A 23,000-nucleotide genomic window follows, 5' to 3' on the forward strand; every position below is an offset into this window, starting at 1 on the left:
ATATTGAGAGCCTTGGGAATTGATTCAAGCGAGTAGGTAGTCGAATGGGCATCAAACAAAATCTGTAGAGCCGCCATGTTCGGTCATCTTTCCAACCAGGGTCCGCTAATACGAGAACCCCGGGGCCGCTATGACCGTCACTGGAGGTGCTGATTGGGTAGGTCTCACATGGTAGCATTCGGATGTAATTTAGCGTCGGAAATGAGGATGCTTAGCGCAAGGCTAAGGCCCCTTAGGTCATTCAACCCTTCGCTTCGAGTGAAAAACTGTCCTTGAGATGGTGGCAACCATTGAATGTATATGTGTTTGGAACGAATGGTAGTAGTTATAATGTAAGAGGGATAATTGTTGGGGCTTGGATGTTGTGGAAGGTTTGTACTCGCGGGTCAGGGAATTGGCTTCAAGTGCGGCTAGCCGATTCAATCACGGAGGTCAGAACCGATGCAATTATGAACGGTTGGACCTCAGCGCAAATTGCCTGTCAGAACTAGTCGCTGCATGGGAAATTACATGTTTCCCTTCTGGGCGCAGCAACTGTTCGGGGTAGCGATTGGTCTGTATGGGGTATCTCCGGTCTGCCCTTCCACCACCACATCACTGCCTGCTTCGCCAGCGATTATCCGAGCGATGTGTGACTCACTGATAGTCGAGGTCTCACTCTTTCAGCCTTGCTCTAGTGTCCAGCAAAGCATTGATCCCTTCGTAAAAATGGCTCACGGATGGTGAGGTAGCAGGATATCCTGATACTAGCCTCATATACGCAGTAGCGGACGACCCGCAGGGCGAGGATCACAGTTCATACACAGGAGCGAGAGTGCCAAGAATTAATTATCCGTAGTCTGTAGACGATCCAAAGCTTTGATGAATAGGAAAGATAACGGCCTGGTCGGATTTCTCGGCTAGGGCAGGGCGCCGCGCATCAAGTGCCAAGCTACCTTCCAAGCCAGTCAATTCCCAACTCGGCCCCACGTTAGTAAGAGGGGTCCCAGCGGACAATATTCGCGCTTCTGTTTGGAGACCCGGAGCTGGATGCTGTCTCTGGTTAGCATCCATTGTCAGTATTGATCGGTTACTACCTATTCCGATGTAGAGCTTGCCCCCGGAAGTTGTACCTGCCAGTAAAGTCGTGTCTGAGTGCCCTACACTGGGCTCTAGGAACACACTTAGGAACCGCCAGTTATTCTTTTCAAGCAACATACATAACAAGTCAACAGAATATGGCACGTAGGTTAGCTTCTAGCTCCCGTGGTCTGTGGTACTTCTGGGATATCAGATTTGGCTGTTAAAGCCGGGTAACTAATCCCATTTAATAATCCAGATCAACTCTGTGGCTATGATGTTTCCTCTTTCTCTTTCCTATTACGATCGCCTTATATATTCTAGTAATGTTTGAGAAAGCCGCGCGCCGTAGGTAGCTTTAACTGCCCAAACCGACATAGCCTAGTAACGGAGAGCGACTTTCGAGAGGCGGATCTGCCTGACTAGGCAATTCACCCTGCTCATGCGATCCTACCCCATCACCCTCCGCTGGCTGATTCAGCTGTTGAACTAGCTGTAGGCTCTCTTCAGCGGTCAAACCCTCATGTGGTTGTTAATCTGTTTTTGTGATTTGTTGGGCAATCGGCCCTTGCGGCCTTCCCCTTCAGTTCCCTAGGACCCTTCACCTGAAGCCCCTGAGGGGTAGCTATTACGAGCCTATCGCCAAAGAAGGGGGGGGAGGAGCTGACAAGTCTGGGGTGGGGTTGGGAGCTTGCGAGGAAGTTAGGTATGTTGAATTTCCTGCTTTCTGGTGCTTACTTAAATGTGGTTGTGGTCACCCTCAAAAGAAAGAGTACAGCGAAAGAAAAGACCTCAGGCATACGCGGATGGGCCTTCCTAACTAATGAAATCTTTTCCCTTTAAATTCCCGCTATTCATTCTTACATGCTGGTGCGTTGATATAGAATTGGATCGATGGTCAAGTTGCGCAAGAGCTCAGGGGAATTAGCAGTGTAGGAAGTGGCCTGCTGTTATTCTGGTTTGTATTCAAGGTGCTTCATTCTTCGACTCCTTCCCCTAAACACTGATATCTACCTGGGGTCTATCATAAGCACACTAGGAAGAACAGTTTTGATGTTTTGGTGCCCATAACATATCATGTCTCCTCATGATACTAAACTAGCCAAAGTATTTGACACAAAATTGAAAAACACCATCATGCAAATTAGGATGACAGAAAGCGAGCACAGACATAAAAATAACGATGGTGACACTTGCTTCCAAGACGAGAACCTCGCCAAGTAATTTGAAAAAGTGTACCTGAGATGACCATGGGAACCCTTGCCAGGCGCCTCTGATAGTCATCGACTCACCCCTCTGTGCAGAGGCGGTGACTCGAAGAAAGATTGCATATGCGGGAACAGCCATCTCAAAGTAAAGAACTATAATAGTACCCAGAAGACTGATAAACTGCACCGTTTCTGAGACCTCTAGCCGCTCCTCTAAAGCACCAGCCAATTGAATCAAGTAGGTAGGCAGGTAAAAGCATATACTTGAGGCAGTGCTTTGCAGCATAATTGATGTGAAGGCCTTCGACCACATTGACCACGTTGGAATGTAACGAGAGTAAGGAAGGGTTCCCGAGTGTTGATTTAGGATTGTGAGCACATTGGCTACTCTCAGGTATGAAAGTAGCAAGTCGGCTGTTAAGCTGAGAAAACCGTACTTCAGTGAACTGAAGTCCTTCATAGAAAACCTAGAAATCACACAGATCTTGGCCAGCCGATGGAAGACGAAGATGGAAAGACCTCTGAAATGCTGGCGCGAGAGTGATGAATTCAGTCTCGGATTGGGTGTTTGAGTCGCGATCAGTGTTGCGAAGACATACGCGTGGCTATACACGGCCTGTCACTCATTAGTTGGAATTGATATCTAGTTCGCATGCGTTGACAATAGCTTACTAAAATAAGCCCGAGCAAAGCCCCAGCTAGGAGGAGCACTAGTGGCATGTTCAAGGCTGGCGCCTGCTGGCTTGAGCTGTCTCCGGGGAGCTCCCACTTAGCAATGTCTAACGACATGTTGAAGGGGTGGGTTCGACTAGTCAGAGAGTTATGGTCGTGTATAGACAAAAGCGTTGTTAGAGAATCGCAATATTGAAGTAATAACTGCGAGCTTCAGGGAAATCAGGGAGTGCAAGATGGACCGAGGGCTCAGCTAGAGTTAGAGCCAATTCTCGAGATGAAAGGACAAGAATTTGGTCGCCATGTGAGGGATTTTCGAGTTCAAGAGATTCAGATCGAGGATATGAAAGAAAGACCCGAAACAAATCAACAAGGTTTGATTTGGGTAACAGGGCTCAGGGCCAAGCATGGATCGATCCACTTAGATTGATTGCAAAGGAATCCTCACCAATAGCTAGCATGGCCCCAGGTTAACAATGCGGCTAGTTGAACCGTTTCAACCGGCGGGCGATTTAGTCGCAAACGACTGGGGCTGTACGCGTAACCCGTAAGGGCACGGTAACTTCCAAAATGTTAAAGATATAGTAAAACACGCAACGTTCGCTGGTCTCATATTGAATGTCATTTTGACGAGTTCACGATTCGTCATCTCACTAGAAGCATCTCATGATTCATACTGCCAATATTATATATTTGTCAGTAAAGTCACGGATCAAATCAACCTTTTTGTTTGATTAGTTGCGACAACACTTACTCTTAAAGGCAATCCAGAAAGGTGGTCCAGCAACTGATCTTCTATACATATAATATCCTTCTGATGAAGTACCAACGATAAGTTTTCTTGGCTGTCGGGATCGACAACTGCAGCGATCTTGGCGGGTATTCTTGCTCCTTAGCTTTGTTCACTGTCTCGGTCAGTGTGTACAAAATCAACCATAACGTTCGAGACCACAGGGTATCAAAGAGATTCTGTGCCAGGTGTTATTGTAAGATTTAAAAGTATAATGGAAGAGCAAATTGCAAAAAAGGTTATCGTGACATTGATTTATGAAGACCAGGACGTGGACCTTCTATCGCTTCAGTCTCAAGGCTAAAAACATGGTATAGGCATGATGCGAATAATATTAACAGTACATGGACGTCAAGGTTCGTGGTATATATAAGATGGTCTATCCGGGTGATGATTCCATCTAGCAGCAGCATTCGCAGCACTCGAAGCAGGCAAGACCGGCACAACTATTATCGTATGGTTAGTTTCGATTGATAGAGAGTCAGAGGATAGAGTATACATACACGCCACAGCAAACATCCTCACCCTCACCACCACCACGCAGGTTCATCTGCATCGTCTCTTGCTGGCCCTGGAGGTATGTTAGAGTTGATCCGGTATCGCACCAGGGGGAATGGACTTGGATAGGACGTACGGGTTGGCCGGTGACGACCTGCTCGGTGACGGGAGCTTCCGGGGCGGAAGGCTGCTGCATGGTCATGGTGTTGGGATTCCAGGTGGGCTGCTGGGTAGCAGACTCCTTGTTGGAAGACTTGAACCAGTCGAACATATTGGCGGTGATTGTTGTTGGGGGTTGTTTGTTTGTTTTTTCCGTGCTCTTTCGGACAATGGGAGGATTGGAAGATGGGAAGAGCTGACTTAAGCCGGAGTCAGACGGGTAGATAAGGAGGAGTTATCCGAGGAAAGGCGAAAGGGTATCTGGAATGATTAAGAAGAACACAAAGAAGATTAGGTACCGGGCGGGGGGAGTTAGTAGTATTTATCCGTTGGCCATGTTCCAATCTGGGGGGAGTCGGAAAGCCCAGCGGTCAGCCCTATTGGCATCAGACTCAAAGATACTAGGCGAGGGGATGACCTCACCGTTAGGCGCCGGTAGATCGTGGCCATCGCTGGTGGGTTGGAAAGGAGAGACAGTCGGTTGCTATTCTTGCATCGGTTGCAGGTGGAGGTGACATCACTGGCTCAGCCCTGCCGAGAAGGAAGAGGTGGTACAATGCTAGTAAGTGGATCAGACACGGTGGATGATCAATGGCTCAGGGACCAGCCATTGAATGCATAGATTAATTAATGAATAATAATTATTGTGATGAGGTGGGAACAAGTCACAGCCACTCTTTCCAATCAGAGAGCAGCAACGAGGGCGAGCATTCATCCACTGGCGGTCAACCTAAGCTTTTGGACAAGCTTCGCGACAAGGCTTGTCCAATGACAGGACCCAGATAGGCCAGCTGTGGTCCTCCATAATCTCTTTCAACTCGAAATGGTAAATGTACTGAGTAGTCTGCTAACTAGTCGAAACGCGATGGAATCCTGTCGTCGGTCCCCTCCGCCCGTGGATCATCTGGGAAATTTCTCCTGCTCGGTTTGCCCCCTTCCCCGGGGTATCGCCAGCCCTGCAGTGACATACGTATTTTCCACGCCAATCAGGGTCTCGAGGGATGATCATCGCAGAAATGGATCCGTAGTATTGGCTACCTATTTTCAGCAGAGAAGAAACCAAGATGTGGAGGACCGGTTTTGAAGAGGGCCATGACGCACGGAAGGAAGGGATGGGGCAGTGGATGATGCAGTCTCTGCTAGTCCAGGCAGCAGCCCTTCCATCCCCTGCTCCCTCCGAATAACTAACTAACCGTCAGTCATTCAGTAATCTAATCAATACTACCATAAGAGGCTGTGCTCGGAAGTCGGAAGGCCCTTCTGACTACTCTTCTACCACTCATTCTAATTACAAAGTAGTAGAAGTGACAACGGAGCTTCCACCGGTCGCCAAGGGAGGATTCCAATAGTTGCTGCAGGCCGAGGGTTTCCCTGACTAACCCAAACCCCGCTTTCCAAGTAACTAATCCACTGAAGCCATGAGACAACTCGGTATCACACCCTAATACTAAGACTCTAGACGATCACATGGAGCGAATACTACACATTAAACTAGACAAAGAGTTCATGCTTCAAGATATCTATATTCGGCTTGTCTCATGTTGTTTACATCAATCAATAATATTTAGCTGTGCATCTGCGACTCAGCCCCCACACAATAACGAATAGCATCCCTGCTTAATAATGGAGTAACTGAACAACTAACTAACTACTACGCCTCACTCAGCTGATCCTGCTGCAGCAGACGTTGCTTTTCCGATAAGCAAACGCCTTGCTTCCGTTGGCAATGCTTCCGACATCTCCGACCCTGCATCCTGGCACACGTGCATGCCACCATCTTCCAGAGGAGCAGCCCCATCGTGCACACTACCAATCCAGCCACCGCGCCCAGGAGTCCCGGGATGATGGCGGGCACCACCAGTCGCCAGAAGTCCCGGCGGTAATCCTTGTTACGCAAAGCCGTCGGTCGCAGAGACTTGTCCACCCCATACACCCGGAACGGGGACTCGGGTGCACTGTTGCTGGGATCAGCCTTGGGAAGTGAGCTATTTTCTTGATCCTCCTGGTGTGCTGTGGGCTGTTCCTTGGAGATGGGGCTGTTTGCCTTGGGGTGATGATGATGGTCATTGTGTTCGTGGTCGTCACTCTTCTGCGACTCGGGCCCTTTGTGATGGCCGGGTCCTTTCTGCTCGCGCCAGGCACGGTACTTTTCCATAATCAGGTTCCAGTACTTGGTGCGCCAGACACAGTTTCCATCGCCATGGGCATCATGGTAGTAGTCGAGAAATGGCTCGACGATGATCTGTGTAATGTACAATTCGCCCGACTGCTGCGTGGACAATCGAACGTGGACGGTATTCGTCGTGGCAGGATGGCCGGAGAGATCGAAAAACTTGAGTTGCACACGGTAGATGTCTTGCACCAAGGATCCATCTGGACGGGGGGGCATGTATTCGATGTCCACCGCGTACTGCAGGAGCAGATGCTCCGGGTTTTGACCGGACACGTCCTGGTATCGGGTTGCCGGTAAGTGCATGGGAAACGAACTCGGGAAGACGGGAACATCATTAACAAATAGAGCATTGCTCTCCGTGCGGATTTTCATCGCCTAGATGACAAGGTTAGTGATGCTTGGGCCTTTTCCGACCATTGTTAGTACGGGCGCACGTACCAGATATGGTCTGGGGGTATACTTGGCCTCATCCTCCTTGGATCCTGGGATTGTAGCATATGGCATATGGATCTCATGGCCGGTGACGATGGGGAAGGAGGCGTGCGAGTTTGCAAGTGCCTTTTGGGGCACGGAAGCATCCGCAGAACGACTGGCAGCTGGACTGGCAGCACAGCTGGCCAGCCAGGCGCCCGCTACACACAGAAAACGGAGACGCATGATGACTGATGCGCAACCAAATAAAATAAAATAGGTAAAGAAAGTATGGATGAATCTGTAAAGAGTGACGGTTTGCCAAGATAGCAGTCGGTCAAATGGAGGGATTCATGAGGGGAACGGAACAGAACAGGAGACTAAATGACTAGGGGAGATGGCGGGGGGGATGTGCCGATATGGCGTATAGATAAGTATGAATATCGTGAGCAGTAGTGCAGTAGTAGTATTGGGAAGAAGATAGAATGAAGATGGATCAGGGACCTGGTAGGCAGCCAGGTTTCAATCGATCCCGTCCAAACGAGAGGGAATCCGCGGAGTCCGATTGCAGCAGCACACGCGCCCTATAAGGCTGACCACGCAAGCCCGCCCGTCGTCTTCCCTTCACCACCACCAGTCAGACTGGGAATGGACTTGTTCTTGCTATTTGGTCCTTTCAGATTCTGTTGGTCCTCTGATTTCCCTCAGCGGGACCTTATTTGATGGATGCCTACGCTGAACCATTGCTTGACCCGAGCTTGTGTCGGAAGCTTCCGCGGTATTTCCAGCAATGAGTGGAGGTCGTCAATGGCTGGCCCCTTTTTATTCGGCCTCTGGCCCGTGTCTTAACTTGTCTACGCCACACAAGCTTTTTCCCTCCAGACCCTCTCCGTTGGCTTTAGCGCCAAGGGAATTTGACTCAATCGAGGTCAATGTAGCGAGCAGTTTCTTCCCATCTGATTGGTTGGCAATGCACTCACTGCCACCGATTTACACCGTCCTGCTGCTTTGGGCTGCCAACGTCAGCTTCCTCCGAAGGTAAACGCTGCGGGGCAGATCCTCTTCTGAAAATATACGAGCAGGCAAACGGGATGATCGGGATCGTCTACCATCCTATTGGCAAGATTTGTGTGGGTGTTGACGATCTCTGGAATGGAACTCTTCTCCTCGGCTATACAGAGTGTCATCGTAGTTGTTGTTTCATCCTCACACACGTGTTTACCACCATCTTGGGCAAGCAGGCAATATCTCAGGATCATCCCAGTCTCAGATCCTGAGACATTCACTCCCCGAAAAGCATGCCATATCATACGATTTCGGCTCTTTTCACTTTGACATGATCTTGGCGCGATCAGCGTCCTGTCATTCATTGATTCATTCATGACGATTTCTCCCGCGACCCAACTAGATGGTTCTGGGCTGCAAGGGAGTCTCCCTTTGACATGACAGGTCTTCTTCCAGGCTTAATATTCACGTCGTACCAGGAAATCTTCCATAGTCATTCTTTGTCTCTTCTATTTGTCATGTGATACTAGTGGCTTTCCTGCATATTCCTAATACTGACTAGTTAGCCTTCAATCATCGGTTCGCGTATCGTTGACTTCCGCGTTTGCCTCGGCCACAAGGCTTCGCTGACACATTGACAGGCTTAAACCTGTCAAGAAGATCAGGCGGCGACTAAATTCTCTAGATAACGGCAATCCCGTGTCTCAGATGCATCCAAGTCCCGTCCCGCTGTGGCAGTGCTAGCCACCAGGATCGTGTCTGCCTACCGTGGAGAGTCGTGGGGGTTGTGTTTGAGCCTAGGTGCAAAGTTTCACCTATCTGATCAGTATTAACTACAGAAATAGATTGATACGGATTTTTTCTGGATTCTATGATAAGATGTCTGGTCCTGATCTTCATCAGATAGATTGTCATTGGTGTAAATTCAACAATGCCGTGCCCGGTCACAGTTTCAGTGCTAAAAATACATATAACTTGTGGAATGCAGAGGAAGACTGGCGGGTTACACGAAATGATGAACAGATCCGGTGGTGCTGATGCCGGTACATGATGAAGTACATTTCTTCTTGCGTCCATATGCCCTCTACAATGAATGCATCAAAGGCGAAGAAGGCATTTGGTAAGAGCACGGAAGAATTCTTATGCGCTAATACCTGCTTCAAGATATCACTCAGCCCCAATTAAGGCAGAGTATAGGACAGAGTGCGTCAGTTGGGCCGATTTCAGGATCTCGAGATCTGGAAGATAGCAAAGAACGGCTAGCTCCAAGGGCAGGGTACTTAACAAATGCTGACTTGGACTATACGCTGGGGGGCCCATTACAGAAAAGAACATCACATTCGTAAAGGCATAGTAGATGATGGACGATATTTAGAGAGATGCCACGCTGCCACCAGGATTATGAGAGGAAGAAATCACTGGATATCATTGTTATTCCTAATTCAAGGCAGGAAGCACCTGGTCTTCTTTAACAACCCGCATTGGTAAACCACCACTGGCAGAGTTTATGCAAATACTGGCAGTCATATCGAAGCCCAGAGCATTGGTTCCTGGTGCTTGGAATTAGACATGGTCCTGTCCGGGTTTAGTTCCTACTCTTTTGCAGCTGTCGAGCGCCCTACGCGAAAGACCATCAGAGACCACAAAGTAATGGCTGTCTCTATATAGTAGAATCTCAAGCTTACCTGAGCACCTATACCAATATAACCAGAGAATGACTTCTCTCTCGGCAATACTTGGTCGCTAGTGTAAAGGTCCAGGCTAGATTGCTGACCACTCGTCAAGGGTGAGGTAATTACTATATATTTATCCATAACACACCGTGAATACTACCTACCACCCCTCCAGAACATGCAAATGATGTTGGCACTCTCCCGTTCAACGGTAGTATATACTAAGAGCACATTATATTCTCAGGAATTCATGCTTGAAGATACTACCCATGTGCGCTTGGTTGAGGACTAAGTCATTCATCACAGTAGCCATCAGGCATGACTCCTGCAAACAAATCCAACACCTACAAAGCACTCTGACACGAGGGCGTAAAGTGAAATGGAACGAAGTGAATTTGGCCCACGGCATCAATTCAACTTCAAGTCCCATTCACCCGATTAACACTGATTCAATTTACCTACCTACTACCTTCAAATGATCCCTTCTTCTCACCCTCTCTTCCTTCTTCCCTCTTCCACCCACTCACACCTCTCTTCCAATCCTCCCACCTTCTCATCCATCATCTCCTACCTCATCAACACCAATCATATTCATCAAGAATTGAAGAATCCAAAATGAACATCAAAAGGGAAAGCTTCAAGGAGTCCCTCTCCAAAGCCTTCACCAACCGTGAAGCACCAACCACCTCCCCCTTTGCCATGACCACCCCCTCCTCCACCGCGACCTCCGATGTTTGGCCACCATTCTGCCCCAAGGTGCAGAAGAAACGCCCTGCCGTGGTATCCCCCCGTCTCGCAACCCGGGACGCGAAGCGCACCACTACCACAACCACCACGACCACTACTACCACCAACCCTACCATTCCCGCTCACCTCCTCGCCAATCTGAAGGCCCTGGTACAGCAACTTGAATCCACAACCACAGCCGCCGCTGCCGATGCGGAATCTACCATCTGTACCGACGATGTCCTCTATGACAGAAATCCCGAGCAGAAGTACGCCGATTTCATAGCTCGCGACAACCTACCCTGGGTGGACACCGCTCTCGACATCATTAAGCAGGGCGAGAAAGTCTATGAGAAGAACATCAAAGCATTCCAAGATATTACCGAGAAGCTGATGGCACTGGGCGAGCAGGTGCAAGAGATTCGGACTGAGATGGATGCAATGTCCTTGAAGCTCAGTCAACTCCATATGGATTGTCTTGATTTGAACGCGGAGGTTCTTAATATCCCGACTCAGGAGGTGTGCGAGATCACTCGGTTGTCGTTGGAGGCGCTTCTTGAGGCTAATGCGGGTGATGTGGATGGGTATGCTACTGTGAAGAAGGAATTGGAGGAGAAGGATGCCGAACAGATGATGGGTTCGCTTGGTTGGTACTGACTCGTTTGGTTGCCTAGGATCAGAATACTGTCTGCAGCCTTAGGTGGGTGAGGTTAAATGGTATTCCTGAAGGAAGCTGAAGTCGGAGCTGGCTCTGGCTGGGTTGGCTGGTGGATCTGGGCTTGGGTGGACGATTGTTCTGCTGGCAGATGGTAATTCTGTGGTTACATTGGCGCTATTTGCTTCTTTCCTTGATGACAATAGTATCCATTGGATTTGAACACTCTGCTCGCACGGTAAACTGGTAGTATGCAATTGGTCATGTCATTCTTTTATCAAATCATCTCAGCTATTCTAAATTCCAAAGATTCCACTAACAGATCAAAACCGCTCTATTATTATCATTGCATAGAAGGGGGAAACAAAATGGGTAAATAGAACAACACTCAAACAGGTCCATAAATGTACAATCCCATGGAACCACGCGCTGGATAACACGACATAATCATGCAAGGATAGGTATAGATAGAATAGGATCTCGGCGCGCTCTCTTTTCTCCAACGCGATCGCGATTAGCGCCGGGACACACAGCACAGAATACCCGACCGGCCCAAGAACCACAACGAGCCGATGAAGCGGAACAGCGACAGACCGGCCGTAATCCACAGAATGACTTCGAAGTACCAGGATGTACGGGTGGTGGAGGTGTTCTGCAGTTCGTTAAAAGATGTCACAGATTATGGCTTTACCAAAGTAGAGGAATGATACGTACCGTCAGACACATCTTGTCCACTCCAGTGGCGGTGATCAACAGCGTTACGAGCAAGTTACTAAACACCCACAGACACACGAGCACAGTACGGAAGTTGCGGTAGGCATCGTCCAAACTCTTGCCGCCCTCTTCCTCCGGTTCGATCCACGGCGTCAACGCTCTCTTCACAGTCGCCTCGAACTGACTGTCGATATCGGCTTGCGGCTTGTCGATTTCCTCGATGAAGTTCTGCTTGTTGTCGTCGTCCTTTTTGGTTTGCGCGGAAGGCAGTGCCTCGGCCTTGTCCGAACCCTTGGTACCCCAAGAAACGTCGTGCCAGTTACAGAACGCGTAAACCATCAAGATGTTGATCGAGGTCGTCATACCCAGGAAGTAGGCCCAGGAACTGGTGATGATGTGCCAGGGATCCATATACAGGACACTCGCAATGATGTAGATTCCGTAAGTGGAGACCAAAGCGATCAGCACGATACCACCACCGCTGGAGCTGAAGAACGAGGAGAGGAATGTGCCGACGCCTTCGTCGAAGTTGAAGTCCATCATACCACCGTTGAAGGCACCCACGACCAGGTAGAACGACAGGATGAGGACATACAGCTGGACGAGAGAGAAATAAAGGTAGGATAGGATGTAAGGGATCTTGACACCTTTCGGCCGATTACCCAAAGCCATGATAAACTGCAGCGTAAGAACCCAGACATAACCGTATTTGACGAAGTTGTTGACAATGGGCGATGCTTCGTTGCCCCATGGCCAACCCTTGTTCTTGTTACTCGTAGACGGCGTACCCACCAAATCCATGATGACGGAACTAGTGAGCCAGTAAGAGGCAAGTGAGAACCAGGTCATGATCAGTTGACACACGTTGTAGAGCATCTGAATGTGCAGGAAGAACATGCGAATGATGCTGTGACCACTGCGGTAGATACGGCCGAAATGCATGATGGCATACAGACCGGCAGCGAAAGAACCGTTCAACCAACGACGTCTTTGACTGATGAATTCGGCTGCACCTTCCGGAACATCGGTCTCACCCTTGGACGCCTTGACGTAACTGAGATGCCACTTGAAACCAGCCTTGGCCACCAATTCGAAGCAAAGAATACGATCTTCAGCCAAGAACATGTTCTTTTTGAAGATATTCATGCCGTCAATACCCTTCTTTCCAAGACGCTTCGATAACGTATGGTCTCCGTGGAAGTATTGCTCCAGGGGGCGGCCCATGATAGCGCGATACCGATAGGCAGAGAATGCACCAGGCAAGACACTGACATAACCGAACGCACTTTCGAGAGGTTTATCGAGAATATTGGAGATCTTGTACTCAAAGTTCTGCGCAGCGACTAACGGATTGATGACCTTGCGCCAGCCCTGACCCAGCATTGCATGGATCTCACCACAGGCTCCACCGAGAGTCTTGTCATTGTAAAAGGCCTCCCACAGAGCAAGCAGAGATTTGTGTCCGGGCTTAGTACCGGCATCCAGCAGAATGACGACTTCCGGGTTCAAGATACGACTGAAGGCGTTGAACAGCCAACGGTGGGAGTTGATCTTCTTGCTATTCTTCTGCTTGAGACAGAAGATCATCTGCACGGGGGGCAAGTTGGTCGACTCATTGCCCTGGGGCCGGATCAACTGTTGCGTCGGAGTGACGGACAATTGGGTAGTATATTCAAACTGCGGCGGTCAGTGTCTCTCATTCATCCTCCTTTGCGGTGCCGATCTCCGATGGTCCGAAGGCGGTCTGCACCAAAGGCGGCAGCGGAAGAAAAAGTGGAAAGAAGCAAACTTACAACGTGGGCGACGGTTTCCCGCCCGTCAACGTCCTTCTTCATGACTCCATCCTGGTAGATACCAATCGTCGCCAACACATCCAGTGTGTTTTTGTCGCATGGCTCAATACCATCGAAAACCAAACAGACCACGATCTTCTGCCAAGCAGGGCCACCCTTGTTCCAGAACTCGGATTTCTTCAAGTTGACAATATCACGGATGTTCTGCATGACACCGTGAAGGGTACGCGCGGTCAACACCTTGTCTTCGTTGTAGTAGGTGATGGCGATCAGCAATTCGGTATGCCGGTTGTAGATAGCCGGTCGGAGATTGTAGCCATTGCGCAGCGTGAACTCGTCGGGATCACAGGTGGCGGCCGTGTCTGCGATGCTTTGGTCAGCCGGACAATTGGCCATCTCCGCGAAGGCGCGTGTGGCACCTACATCTCATGTGCGTGAATTCTTCGGAAAAGGCCTCCTCCGCATCCCGGTATTGAGGCTGGATGGCGTTCTGAATGGCACTCGGCACCGGGTAGTCGACACTCAGAACGGAACCTTGCACTAGGTTGATCTTTCTCGTTCCGTAACGGCGCAGGGCACCCGCGCGACTCCCTTCACGGGAAGCCTTGTCGCCATTGCTCCGGGCACGGAAGGTGTTTTCGGAAGCGGCTTCGGATTCTTGGTAAGGAGGCGCGGCGAAGACCGCTGGACCGTCGTCGTGCAGAGTGTAGCGACGGAGGGAGTCTGTCGACACGGCGGGATCATCGAAGGGCGTGCCATAGTGACTGGAATTGTTGCGCTCCAGCAGAGACTGTTCCTGCTCGTCGTGCTCATGTTCCTCGGAGTGGTAAGTTTGGTGCTATCACGATTAGGTATTGAAACAGCCGGCCAGCTTGACGGGACACACTCACACCATGGGGGGGAGACGTGTGGGAGAAGTAGCTGCTTTCGCTGTCCCGCGGCGAATGGGCCGAGTAAGGTGTTGGCGTACCCATCTTGGAGGTTGAAGATGGGATTGCCTGAAGTTGCGACGGGTGGTCTTAATGAGGCAAACGGGGAAAGGGAAAAAGTATAACGAGGGTTCTAGGGAGGTTCTGGGGCTGGGCAAAAGAAGGATCCCAAAAATAACACTGTAAAATTAAAAAGGGCACAAAAATAAACAGGAGTCCCCCAAAGGAGGGAAGAAAAGAGGGCCTAAGGGGAAAAAAATGGGCTGGGGACAACAACGGTACCACGCAACCGTCAATTGGGCTAGGGCGTAGATAAACCAACTGCTAGAGGAGTGGAGCACCCATGGATCATTGGATACGTGCCCAAGAACTATATATAGGGGGGAACGAAGCAGCTACGGGACAGGGCAAATAAGAGGACGAGATGGCGGGGGATGAAAGTCTAAGCCTTGGGGAGCAGTGGCGATAATTCGACGGAGGATGCATGTTTACAAGTGTGCGATATATCTGGCGGACCGGGGCGATACCAGAATAGTAGCCAGATGAGGCTTGTCCATCGCGGTGGGAGCAGGATATTTTTCCCTTTTGGCCCGCCAGGAACAATGCAGGCCGGCATTATAGCCACGCCGGGCGGTGCACTGAAACTGAGAATGGCCAACGACGGTCTTGACTTGTCGGTAGCGGATGTTTAAGATCTCTGTCGTCAGCAGGTTGGCTCCACCGGGAGTAAAAATCCTTATCCGGGGGGACCACCTCCATTCAACGGGTACCCATGGTCGACAGGATATATTTATACTGGCTCATGACCCTGCGTCCTCCGGACTCGACGGACAATGTAGAAGTGCTCCAACATGGCGCTCTTGGGAAGGAACAGGCGAGAGGCGTGGCCGCGTTGACAGTGGAAAACGATTGCGACGACGAGGACGGAGGAGGGGGGCAGACAGAATGATGTGATGAGCGGGCGTTGAAGGTGGGCGTCGAGAAAATTCGGCGGACTGTCATGGTTCCCGGATCGGATCCAATGGATGACGAAGGCCGGGGCAATCCTATTGGACCCAAGAATGAGGATGCCTACTAGCGGCGATTTAGTCCGAGCGACTATCGTAGCTAAGACCGAGTAGCCATGCGAGTTCGGATGGGAGACACGCAGCAGAAGCGTGGTGCAGGTGGAAATGAAGGTGAACAAGGCGAAAAGTCCAGAGGTTCCCCCGAAAAAGACGCGCAGCCGGTGGGCCCCGGTCCGGCCGATTTTCCGAGCAAGCGAGCTATACCCCTATTCTGATTGGCTGCCGTTGGGGCCAGCGAACATCGCGTGATCCACAGTGGAGATTTCGGCCACGCAAAATTCCATTTCCGGCAAGTTTCCAGTTCGGTAGGTTCAATGGACTGGATGAGAAGGGGAAATGAGAGGAAAGAAACGGGGGGGGAGGAAAAGGAGTAAAGCAGACAGAGCAGAAGCTAAAGGAAATGAGGGCATGATTGCCGTCGCTGCAAAAGTCTCTGCTCAGTTGCTCTCTCGCGCGCGATAGGGAAATCCATCATCATCGTGCAGTTGAGCTGACTCGTTTTCCACGCAAGGCTGTAAGATAATCAGACACCAAAGTGACAGGTCCCAAGGCAACGCCAGTTTCACCATCAGAACCAGGATCAGCTTCCTCGTCACGAATTGTTGGTTCTCTGACTTGAGGAGCGAGCACTAAAGGGGTAGGAAGAGGGTCAGTGTCAAGCTATTAGACCAATCACCCCTCGGTTCCCAGGCAGCAACCAGCTCGGTCAAACGGCCGGCTGGCAGGCTGCCATCAGGCTGTCTTCAAATGGACTTGCTTGGTGTTCCGATGTCCAGGGGGGAATACTCCTAACGTCCTGTTCCTCTTCCTCTTCTTATATACCCATGTGTTCGGTCCTCCTCTCAGGGCAGAGAATTAAATGTTATCTTGGCAATAGGATTATTATGGAGCAATGGTCCAATCTCCAAGCGAAGGGGGTAAATAGTCTTCCAGGACTCATCTCTTCGCCTGAGGCACCACAGTGGTGGTGGATTACGAACTAACTGTCCGACTAGTTGGTAACTGAGTCGAGACGTTCCCAGCGTTCGACTGGCTGGCTCCACACGCGGGCGGATCACCCATGGGCGTGGCGCTCCGTGACCGTCCATGTCTCACGCATATTCGGACATTTGACATCTTCACAGTTCACACTGCGCAGTCATGGCCAAGCTCAGGACGAGTAGAACTGAGCACATAAAGGGGGTGGTAGGCTCTCAAAAGACACAAATTGTAGATTGTGCCGTCTCAAGCAGGGTTCTGGTGCTATTTTTGGGGTGGATGTCTCGGTCATCCACCCAGTGTGGCTGTTCCGCAGGGATGCCGGATATATATATTGCCTCCAGTGGGTGTTCACCACCAAGACGAGTAACTTCAACTGGATCATGGATACAAAGCCGACGAGGATGGAGAACTGCAGAGCCACAAGGGTAAAGCTATTCTGAAATTTGGTATGGAGCTCCATCCTCGGTAATCTTAGTCGATATCTATTTATACTATCGACCCTGAAAAAGGGCCCTGAAAGACTTGAGTGGAATAAGTGGAAAGTACTAGCTGTGGTGTCTGAGAAGTAGCATCATTTCTGATTAATACGGGATAATGCATGCAAAAAGCCGACAATTCATCCTATCAGGAATGGTATAGCAGGGTTGTTCAATGGCAATACATCCCAGATGTGAAGCCAAGCTTTGCACACAAGCAATCTTGGTCGTGGCTAGCCGAACCCAAATGTCAGACGTGCATTACATCTCACGTGTTGGAATGTCGGCAGCAACCGACATTGAGGCTAGATTCCACTTCCTGAAAGCGCTGCTGCACCAAATCTCACGGAATGAATTCTTGCAGCCTTGACGAGGCATGTTTATTTCACTGTTGACCGTGTGACGGCCATGATGAAACGAAGATGATGATTTGCATCTGGTGTTTCTGCATGGAAGCTTCAAGCGGGGGAGGATTTACCGATTGGCGGTCTTGGCTTGCTGAATCAGCGGGATTCGGTCCGTGTCCGACCAGAGCCACGGCCCCACCCACAGCACGTGATTCAAATGGTGCTCTGTTCCCCGTCCAAGGCAGCAACATTCTATGGCTTGTTGGCCTCAGGCCTCAACAGCAGTCGGCTTCCGTTCGACATGCATTGGTCGCACCTGCCTTTTCTGGACTTGGTCTTCTGTGTCGATGCCAGTGTCATGTTGGCACATCTCTGCCTCTTCTTCGAAGCCCACCAGCCATCTCTCTGTTATTCCCCGGAATGCACGGTGAACTTTCGAGGTAAAAAAAGACCAGCGCATCTCTACATATCTCTATCCCATAGGAAGAAGCTAAAAGCGATATTTGACATGGCATTTGATAAGCTTTCAACACCGAACTACTTGCTACAGAGACTAGAAGATCCCTCCGCTAACTATACACAAGTCCAGGAGTTAGGATCGGTGTAGTTACCCGGCCCCGTGTGAACGTTATGCTTCGGATACCGGCAGTGCTTGCGCATGTACTCAATTGACCCGTTCGCGTTGAGCTTGTTGCCCGGCATGTACTCGGGCGCCTTTCCGTTTTCCACCCAGTCCACCATCGTGCGCAGCAGGTTGACTTGGGGCGCCTTGGAGGTGTACGTGCCATATCCCTGGCCGATGTACGATGCTCCCGTGCCATCGCCACAGTGGCCCATGCCGGAGATCTGGAAGAACCGATAGAACTCATCTAGCTCGGACGGCGCGGCATTCAGGGCATTCGCTACCCGTCGGTAGTAGAGCTTGCTATCCGTGGAGCTGATAATGGGATCCTGCGTGCCGTGGTAGGACAGCAGCTTGCCACCCCGGTCCCGGAAGGCCGTGATGTTGGGATCAAACGCCTGGATATTGAACGGATTCTGCTCCAGGGCCAGCTTGGCACTCTCCAGCGTCCACTGGCTGGAGTTCCAGTTAGTGTCGTTATAGACCACATATTTGTACCATTCCTCCGTACGGCTGTACATCGACCCCGTGAAGTACAGGTAAGCCGAGTCGGCCTCACCCCCATAGTTCAGGCGCGGGTAGTACACCGTCCCGTCGGGGCCATAGAAGTCACTCAAGGCCCGGTTGACCTTTGCTGCCTGGGCTCCCGTGATACAAGAGGTGCCGTTGGTAGTCCCGTCGCAGATCAAGCGCTCGATGACTGGAGCACAGAAATCAGGGTCTTCGATGATTCCATCCAGAGCCCCATCGACCAGGTCGCACTGACGAACAATCTCCTGGTGGATTACGGACCACAGGTCTGCAGAGATAAAGTCCGGATCATCCGCCAATCCCGTCGCCTTCCACAAGAAGGCTCCCCAGGAGATCAGGTTGATAAAGTTCATCGCTGCGGAGCCCGCAATCACTCCGTCATAGTCGTCGGGGAACCGTTGGACTTGCTGGTAGCCTTGGCGGCCTCCGGTGGAGCAGCCCAGATAGTAGGAGTAGTTGTATCCCTCGTCATAAAACAATTGAGTTAGTTGCTTACCCACCACAGTCCCTTCGTGCACTGAGCGATAGGCAAAGTCGGCCAGAACCTCCGAGTTGTTGAGAAAGTATTTGGCCGTGTCCCCATCATGTCCACCGTTGGTGCCCACGGTAGCGAAACCGAAGTTGGCTGCAAAGTTGAGGTCCGTTTCTTGGACACCTAATTCGGAATCAGCAAATTTTGAAAAAGTGGAAGATATACCGGACACGACGGCCTAGAAATGGATGAGACACTTACAGCCGGCTAGACCTCCATTCCCCGTGCTCACGAAGCGGCCGGTATAATTTCTAGGGAGCCAGGCCTCAGCCCAGAGATGGCTGCGATCCGACGTCGAGATGTTCATGGTTACTCGGCACAGGTCGACACTGGCTTGAACCGATGCTTTACACACGGAGGCGACCTCCGCTTGGGAAATATTCTGTCCAGCAGCAACGTATGCGACCGATCTGACGGTGACATTGGCGATGTCGATCTTGTTCTGGAATTCATTGCACCGCGACTGAAAGGAGTCGGTCGCAGCGAGGGCTGCCCCAGGCAGTGCCACGGATAGGAGACTTGATACTTTCATCTTGCAAGCTCAGAGTGGGAACGACACACAATGGGAAGGGAGAGGGGACGCTCCTGTGCAAAACACGAAAGAAGAAGTCCCAGCAGGTCCCCCTTCTTATAGGCATTGATCAGCAGGTTGGTCTCATAGTTTTGGGAGTTACAAGAAACTCCGCAGGATACGATAAACTAGTGACCAGCTTCGACATCATCACCGGAGAAACTGTACCCATCGTCTGCTCCCCTTCCCCCGCATTTGAAACGATCTGACGGGGTTCTTGCCTTTTTTGAACGTCGGTGATTCGACTGCAACCCAGAATTGTGGCTCCACATGCACTGATCTGGGGAACGACTGAAGCGGAAATGCAAATGCAGTTGACAGTGGCTACCCCGGAAAAGCCAGTGAGAACCCCGGAGTGGCTCAGGAAAAGAAAGTTTCGTTAGACCGGCAGAAGATCACGGCAGGTGAGAAGCGGGCCGGGCCACGGAGCCTCGGTATCCTTCTAGCCCTGTATCATACCTGATGCATACATCGGAGGATTGTATGGACGGCAGGAAGCTGTCGGTTCATACGGAATCCCGTGTATAAGCTTTATCGTCGGGCAGCTTATTCCTCAGGCGCACCCGCACGTTGTGGACGGCCGGACGGCCATGCCCCTGCTCCCGGCGTACGTGGCCGATTTTACTTCATGAGACCCTCCTTGAGCTATAGATTTCTTCATACTCATCGCGTAACCTTTTGTTCCAGTAGATTTGCCATCAGTGAATGCCCATTGTGGGATATGGAAAGGCCTACGAACCCGTGCTGGAGCTGAAGAAGGGGGAGGGAAATTCCCCCGGGTCGGTAGTTGTTACTCCGCAGTGAACCCTTGAGTCTCCACCGTAATCAAGAAATGACCGGGGTTGGTACGCTGTGATTGGAATGCCAATGTTTTGGACGAAGGTAGAATTGAGGAGAGCAGGAAGCACAACCCGTGTCTATACCCCGCAGTGGGTCGTGGGTCATCAGCGATCGGCATGGGGGAGGAGAAGACAATTAATTAATTCTGTGGGATGGAGGTCTGCACGCATGGTCGGAGGAGGAGCGGTAGACAATGAGAAGGGAAAATATCCTGTTGCCTGATGCTGGGGATGAGCCAAACAACCTTATGTCGTAGTCGTAGCAGGAAGGCATGAACCTGTGTGCCTGAGGGAATGACATTATTCTGCCTCAGGCTACTATCATGTGACCCGTCCAAGACAAGGCACCGACAAAGGAAAAGCAAGGGATACAACATGCTATCTTCATTCTAAGAATCTTCATAGACAATGACTCGAACCACTGTACACTTCCTGCTTCATGAACCTCCCTTCTCGGTCACCCACGCAGGAACCTTGAAATCCGGAGGTAACTGATACTGCCCAAAGCAACTGCCGGCGCTGCATCGGCCCAGATTGCACCGGCCATACAACCGACAGTAGCATTCGTCCGCCCGCGGACATGCAATGCCATTCAATCGCTCCAGGTCAATCGCTGCCGATCCATCATCGGCATGAAGAGCACCGCGTCGAATAAACAGGATGTGCCACACATACGACAATATCCGACCGGCAATGCGATCATCCCGTGGTGCTGCTCGGCGGGCCGACGGGGATCGTCGTCCCCCTCCTCCTGCTCCGGGCTGGGCAGCATCATCGCTGCCATCCAGCAGCCACTGCCGCAGCGCAATGTACTCATCCCGCGTGTGCTGCCAGACGCTCTCGCGACTGACCACAAACTGTGCGCAGCACTGAGCGCGCACCGCGTCGTTCCGACCAAGCAGCACTCGTGCGCTCTCCAGCTCCAAGCTGATCTGGTCTTTGCCAAATAGGTTGGCCAGCGCGCCTGGCAGCGCGACGTCAGAGGCTGTCCGCGCGCTCCACGGCTCAAGCACCGACTGCATGGACAGCTCCAGGCTGCCCTGCGCGGGTGTCTTGGGGGAACAAGTGCTGACGCTCCAGTCGCAGCGGAGATTGTGGTATCCCCAGGGAGCCAGGGCAGCCGATATGTTCAACGCCGCCAGCAGGGCCGCGTTGTCATAGTCGGGCGCATCGTTGTGCCAGGCCCAACGAGACCCGTGCACGAACACCATCCCCGTGGCGGGTAGTTGGGCATAGTTGTCGATCAAGAAGGTCAGGTAGCCCATCGCCTCGTGGCCCCGGTTGGCGGGCACTTGCAGGTGCGTGCTACGGGCATCTGCCGGTGCGTCTGCTGTGTAGACGCAGAGATGATATTGCTCTGCTAGCGGTGCGAGCCAGTCTGAGGCATCTGCCGTGACCCGCGATACCACTAGAACGGGCTTGTCTGTCTTGGCTAGACCGGGACATTGGCCCCGGGCTTCCGGGAGTTGCTTCGCGGTGGTCTCATAGGTGACGGTGGTCCAGGCAAAGGGCCGACCGGGGGAGGATGGCCGGTTGAGGAAGAGGATGAGGCTGAGGATTCCGGCGAAGAAGGCCAGATGAACGAGACTGCGACGGGTCCGGCGCCTCATTATGAGGTGCTGCTTGGGTGAACAGGCAGCAGAATCGGATGAAATAAATTATCGCCAGTTATCTCCAGTTATGATGCGTTGGGATCGTTGGCAGCAGGACCTGACTAAGCGGCAGAACGAACCACTCGGAATCTCGCGGATGATCGGCATTAGTATTGCTTGTCTCTACGGAAGGACTATGAGGATGAATTCTAGAATTGATCGTACCAATCCATAAAAGGATGGTATTTGACTAGCTGTATGTGTGCCTAGTGGAATAGTATTACTATTGGTTGAGTATACAGTGTCTAACAAGCTGCCAGCCACTCTGCACCATATACTTTCCCGCACCATTGGGACGTCTATCTGTTCGCTCGGAAACATATAAAAGCGTACCTTCAACCCTATAAGTACTTTACTTGAAGATACTAGGGGTACTTTAACTTATTGCGAATGTGTCTGGCGTCTATTAATGAGGGCTACCGTGCTTGAGAATGGTTGACATGAATGATGCTGAATTGCACTTCGCCACACGAACCATCTGGGTTGAATCGCACAATAAGATCATTTATTGACCTGTAGTCCATGACCTACTAAGGCAGTTTACAGTACTCTCGGTGAAGAAGCCCATTATGGGTAGGTTCGTTGCTACTGATGGCTCTGGAGTGTTGGATTTCCGGATATATACCGGCGGCGTCAATATATCTGGGCCATTCGATGGAGTTGTTCTAAACAGTCAATGACTGCATGTATCTGGGGTAATGCTTCCCGGAAAATACGACCCCAAAAGGTATATTTACCAGTACATCGAACCCATAAGAGAGATTACTATTGTGGAAAGCATATCAGCTTCATAGTATGCATATCTCCCACCCAAGTTTTTACCAATCTAAAACAGCAACCACCCTGTTCCAAACCCCAATCCCCACGTTAAAACAAGCTATTCAAGCACATGCATCCATCGAAGATCGAACATTCCG

The 23,000-nt window shown here is 51.0% G+C and overlaps 7 protein-coding genes across 7 annotated transcripts; 1 reads left to right on the top strand and 6 right to left on the bottom strand.

Annotated features, from left to right (window-relative positions):
- Positions 1-2,157: 2,157 nt before the first annotated feature.
- On the bottom strand, positions 2,158-3,056 carry An12g10340 (uncharacterized protein; the record flags this gene model as incomplete). Its single annotated transcript, XM_001396043.1, has 2 exons — positions 2,158-2,883; positions 2,940-3,056. 2 exons carry the CDS (start codon positions 3,054-3,056, stop codon positions 2,158-2,160), a joined length of 843 nt encoding a protein of 280 aa, XP_001396080.1.
- A 1,073-nt stretch (positions 3,057-4,129) lies between these two features.
- On the bottom strand, positions 4,130-4,498 carry An12g10350 (uncharacterized protein; the record flags this gene model as incomplete). Its single annotated transcript, XM_001396044.3, has 3 exons — positions 4,130-4,175; positions 4,233-4,300; positions 4,364-4,498. The coding sequence occupies 3 exons, from the start codon at positions 4,496-4,498 to the stop codon at positions 4,130-4,132; spliced, it is 249 nt and encodes an 82-aa protein (XP_001396081.1).
- A 1,539-nt stretch (positions 4,499-6,037) lies between these two features.
- An12g10360 (uncharacterized protein) lies at positions 6,038-7,216 on the bottom strand (the record flags this gene model as incomplete). The annotated part of the gene is made up of 2 exons (XM_001396045.3): positions 6,038-6,934; positions 6,998-7,216. 2 exons carry the CDS (start codon positions 7,214-7,216, stop codon positions 6,038-6,040), a joined length of 1,116 nt encoding a protein of 371 aa, XP_001396082.1.
- Positions 7,217-10,263: 3,047 nt separating this feature from the next.
- Positions 10,264-11,111, top strand: An12g10370 (hypothetical protein; the record flags this gene model as incomplete). Its single annotated transcript, XM_059743714.1, has 2 exons — positions 10,264-11,024; positions 11,075-11,111. The coding sequence occupies 2 exons, from the start codon at positions 10,264-10,266 to the stop codon at positions 11,109-11,111; spliced, it is 798 nt and encodes a 265-aa protein (XP_059601975.1).
- A 432-nt stretch (positions 11,112-11,543) lies between these two features.
- Positions 11,544-14,510, bottom strand: An12g10380 (uncharacterized protein; the record flags this gene model as incomplete). The annotated part of the gene is made up of 5 exons (XM_001396047.3): positions 11,544-11,681; positions 11,744-13,420; positions 13,537-13,898; positions 13,960-14,353; positions 14,427-14,510. 5 exons carry the CDS (start codon positions 14,508-14,510, stop codon positions 11,544-11,546), a joined length of 2,655 nt encoding a protein of 884 aa, XP_001396084.1.
- Positions 14,511-17,909: 3,399 nt separating this feature from the next.
- Positions 17,910-19,553, bottom strand: An12g10390 (uncharacterized protein; the record flags this gene model as incomplete). The annotated part of the gene is made up of 2 exons (XM_001396048.3): positions 17,910-19,144; positions 19,223-19,553. 2 exons carry the CDS (start codon positions 19,551-19,553, stop codon positions 17,910-17,912), a joined length of 1,566 nt encoding a protein of 521 aa, XP_001396085.1.
- A 1,315-nt stretch (positions 19,554-20,868) lies between these two features.
- An12g10400 (uncharacterized protein) lies at positions 20,869-22,041 on the bottom strand (the record flags this gene model as incomplete). The annotated part of the gene is made up of 1 exon (XM_059743715.1): positions 20,869-22,041. One exon carries the CDS (start codon positions 22,039-22,041, stop codon positions 20,869-20,871), a length of 1,173 nt encoding a protein of 390 aa, XP_059601976.1.
- Between the last annotated feature and the right edge of the window lie 959 nt (positions 22,042-23,000).

This window comes from Aspergillus niger, assembly GCF_000002855.4.
Source record: "Aspergillus niger supercontig An12".
In the NCBI taxonomy this organism is placed as follows: Eukaryota; Fungi; Ascomycota; class Eurotiomycetes; order Eurotiales; family Aspergillaceae; genus Aspergillus; species Aspergillus niger.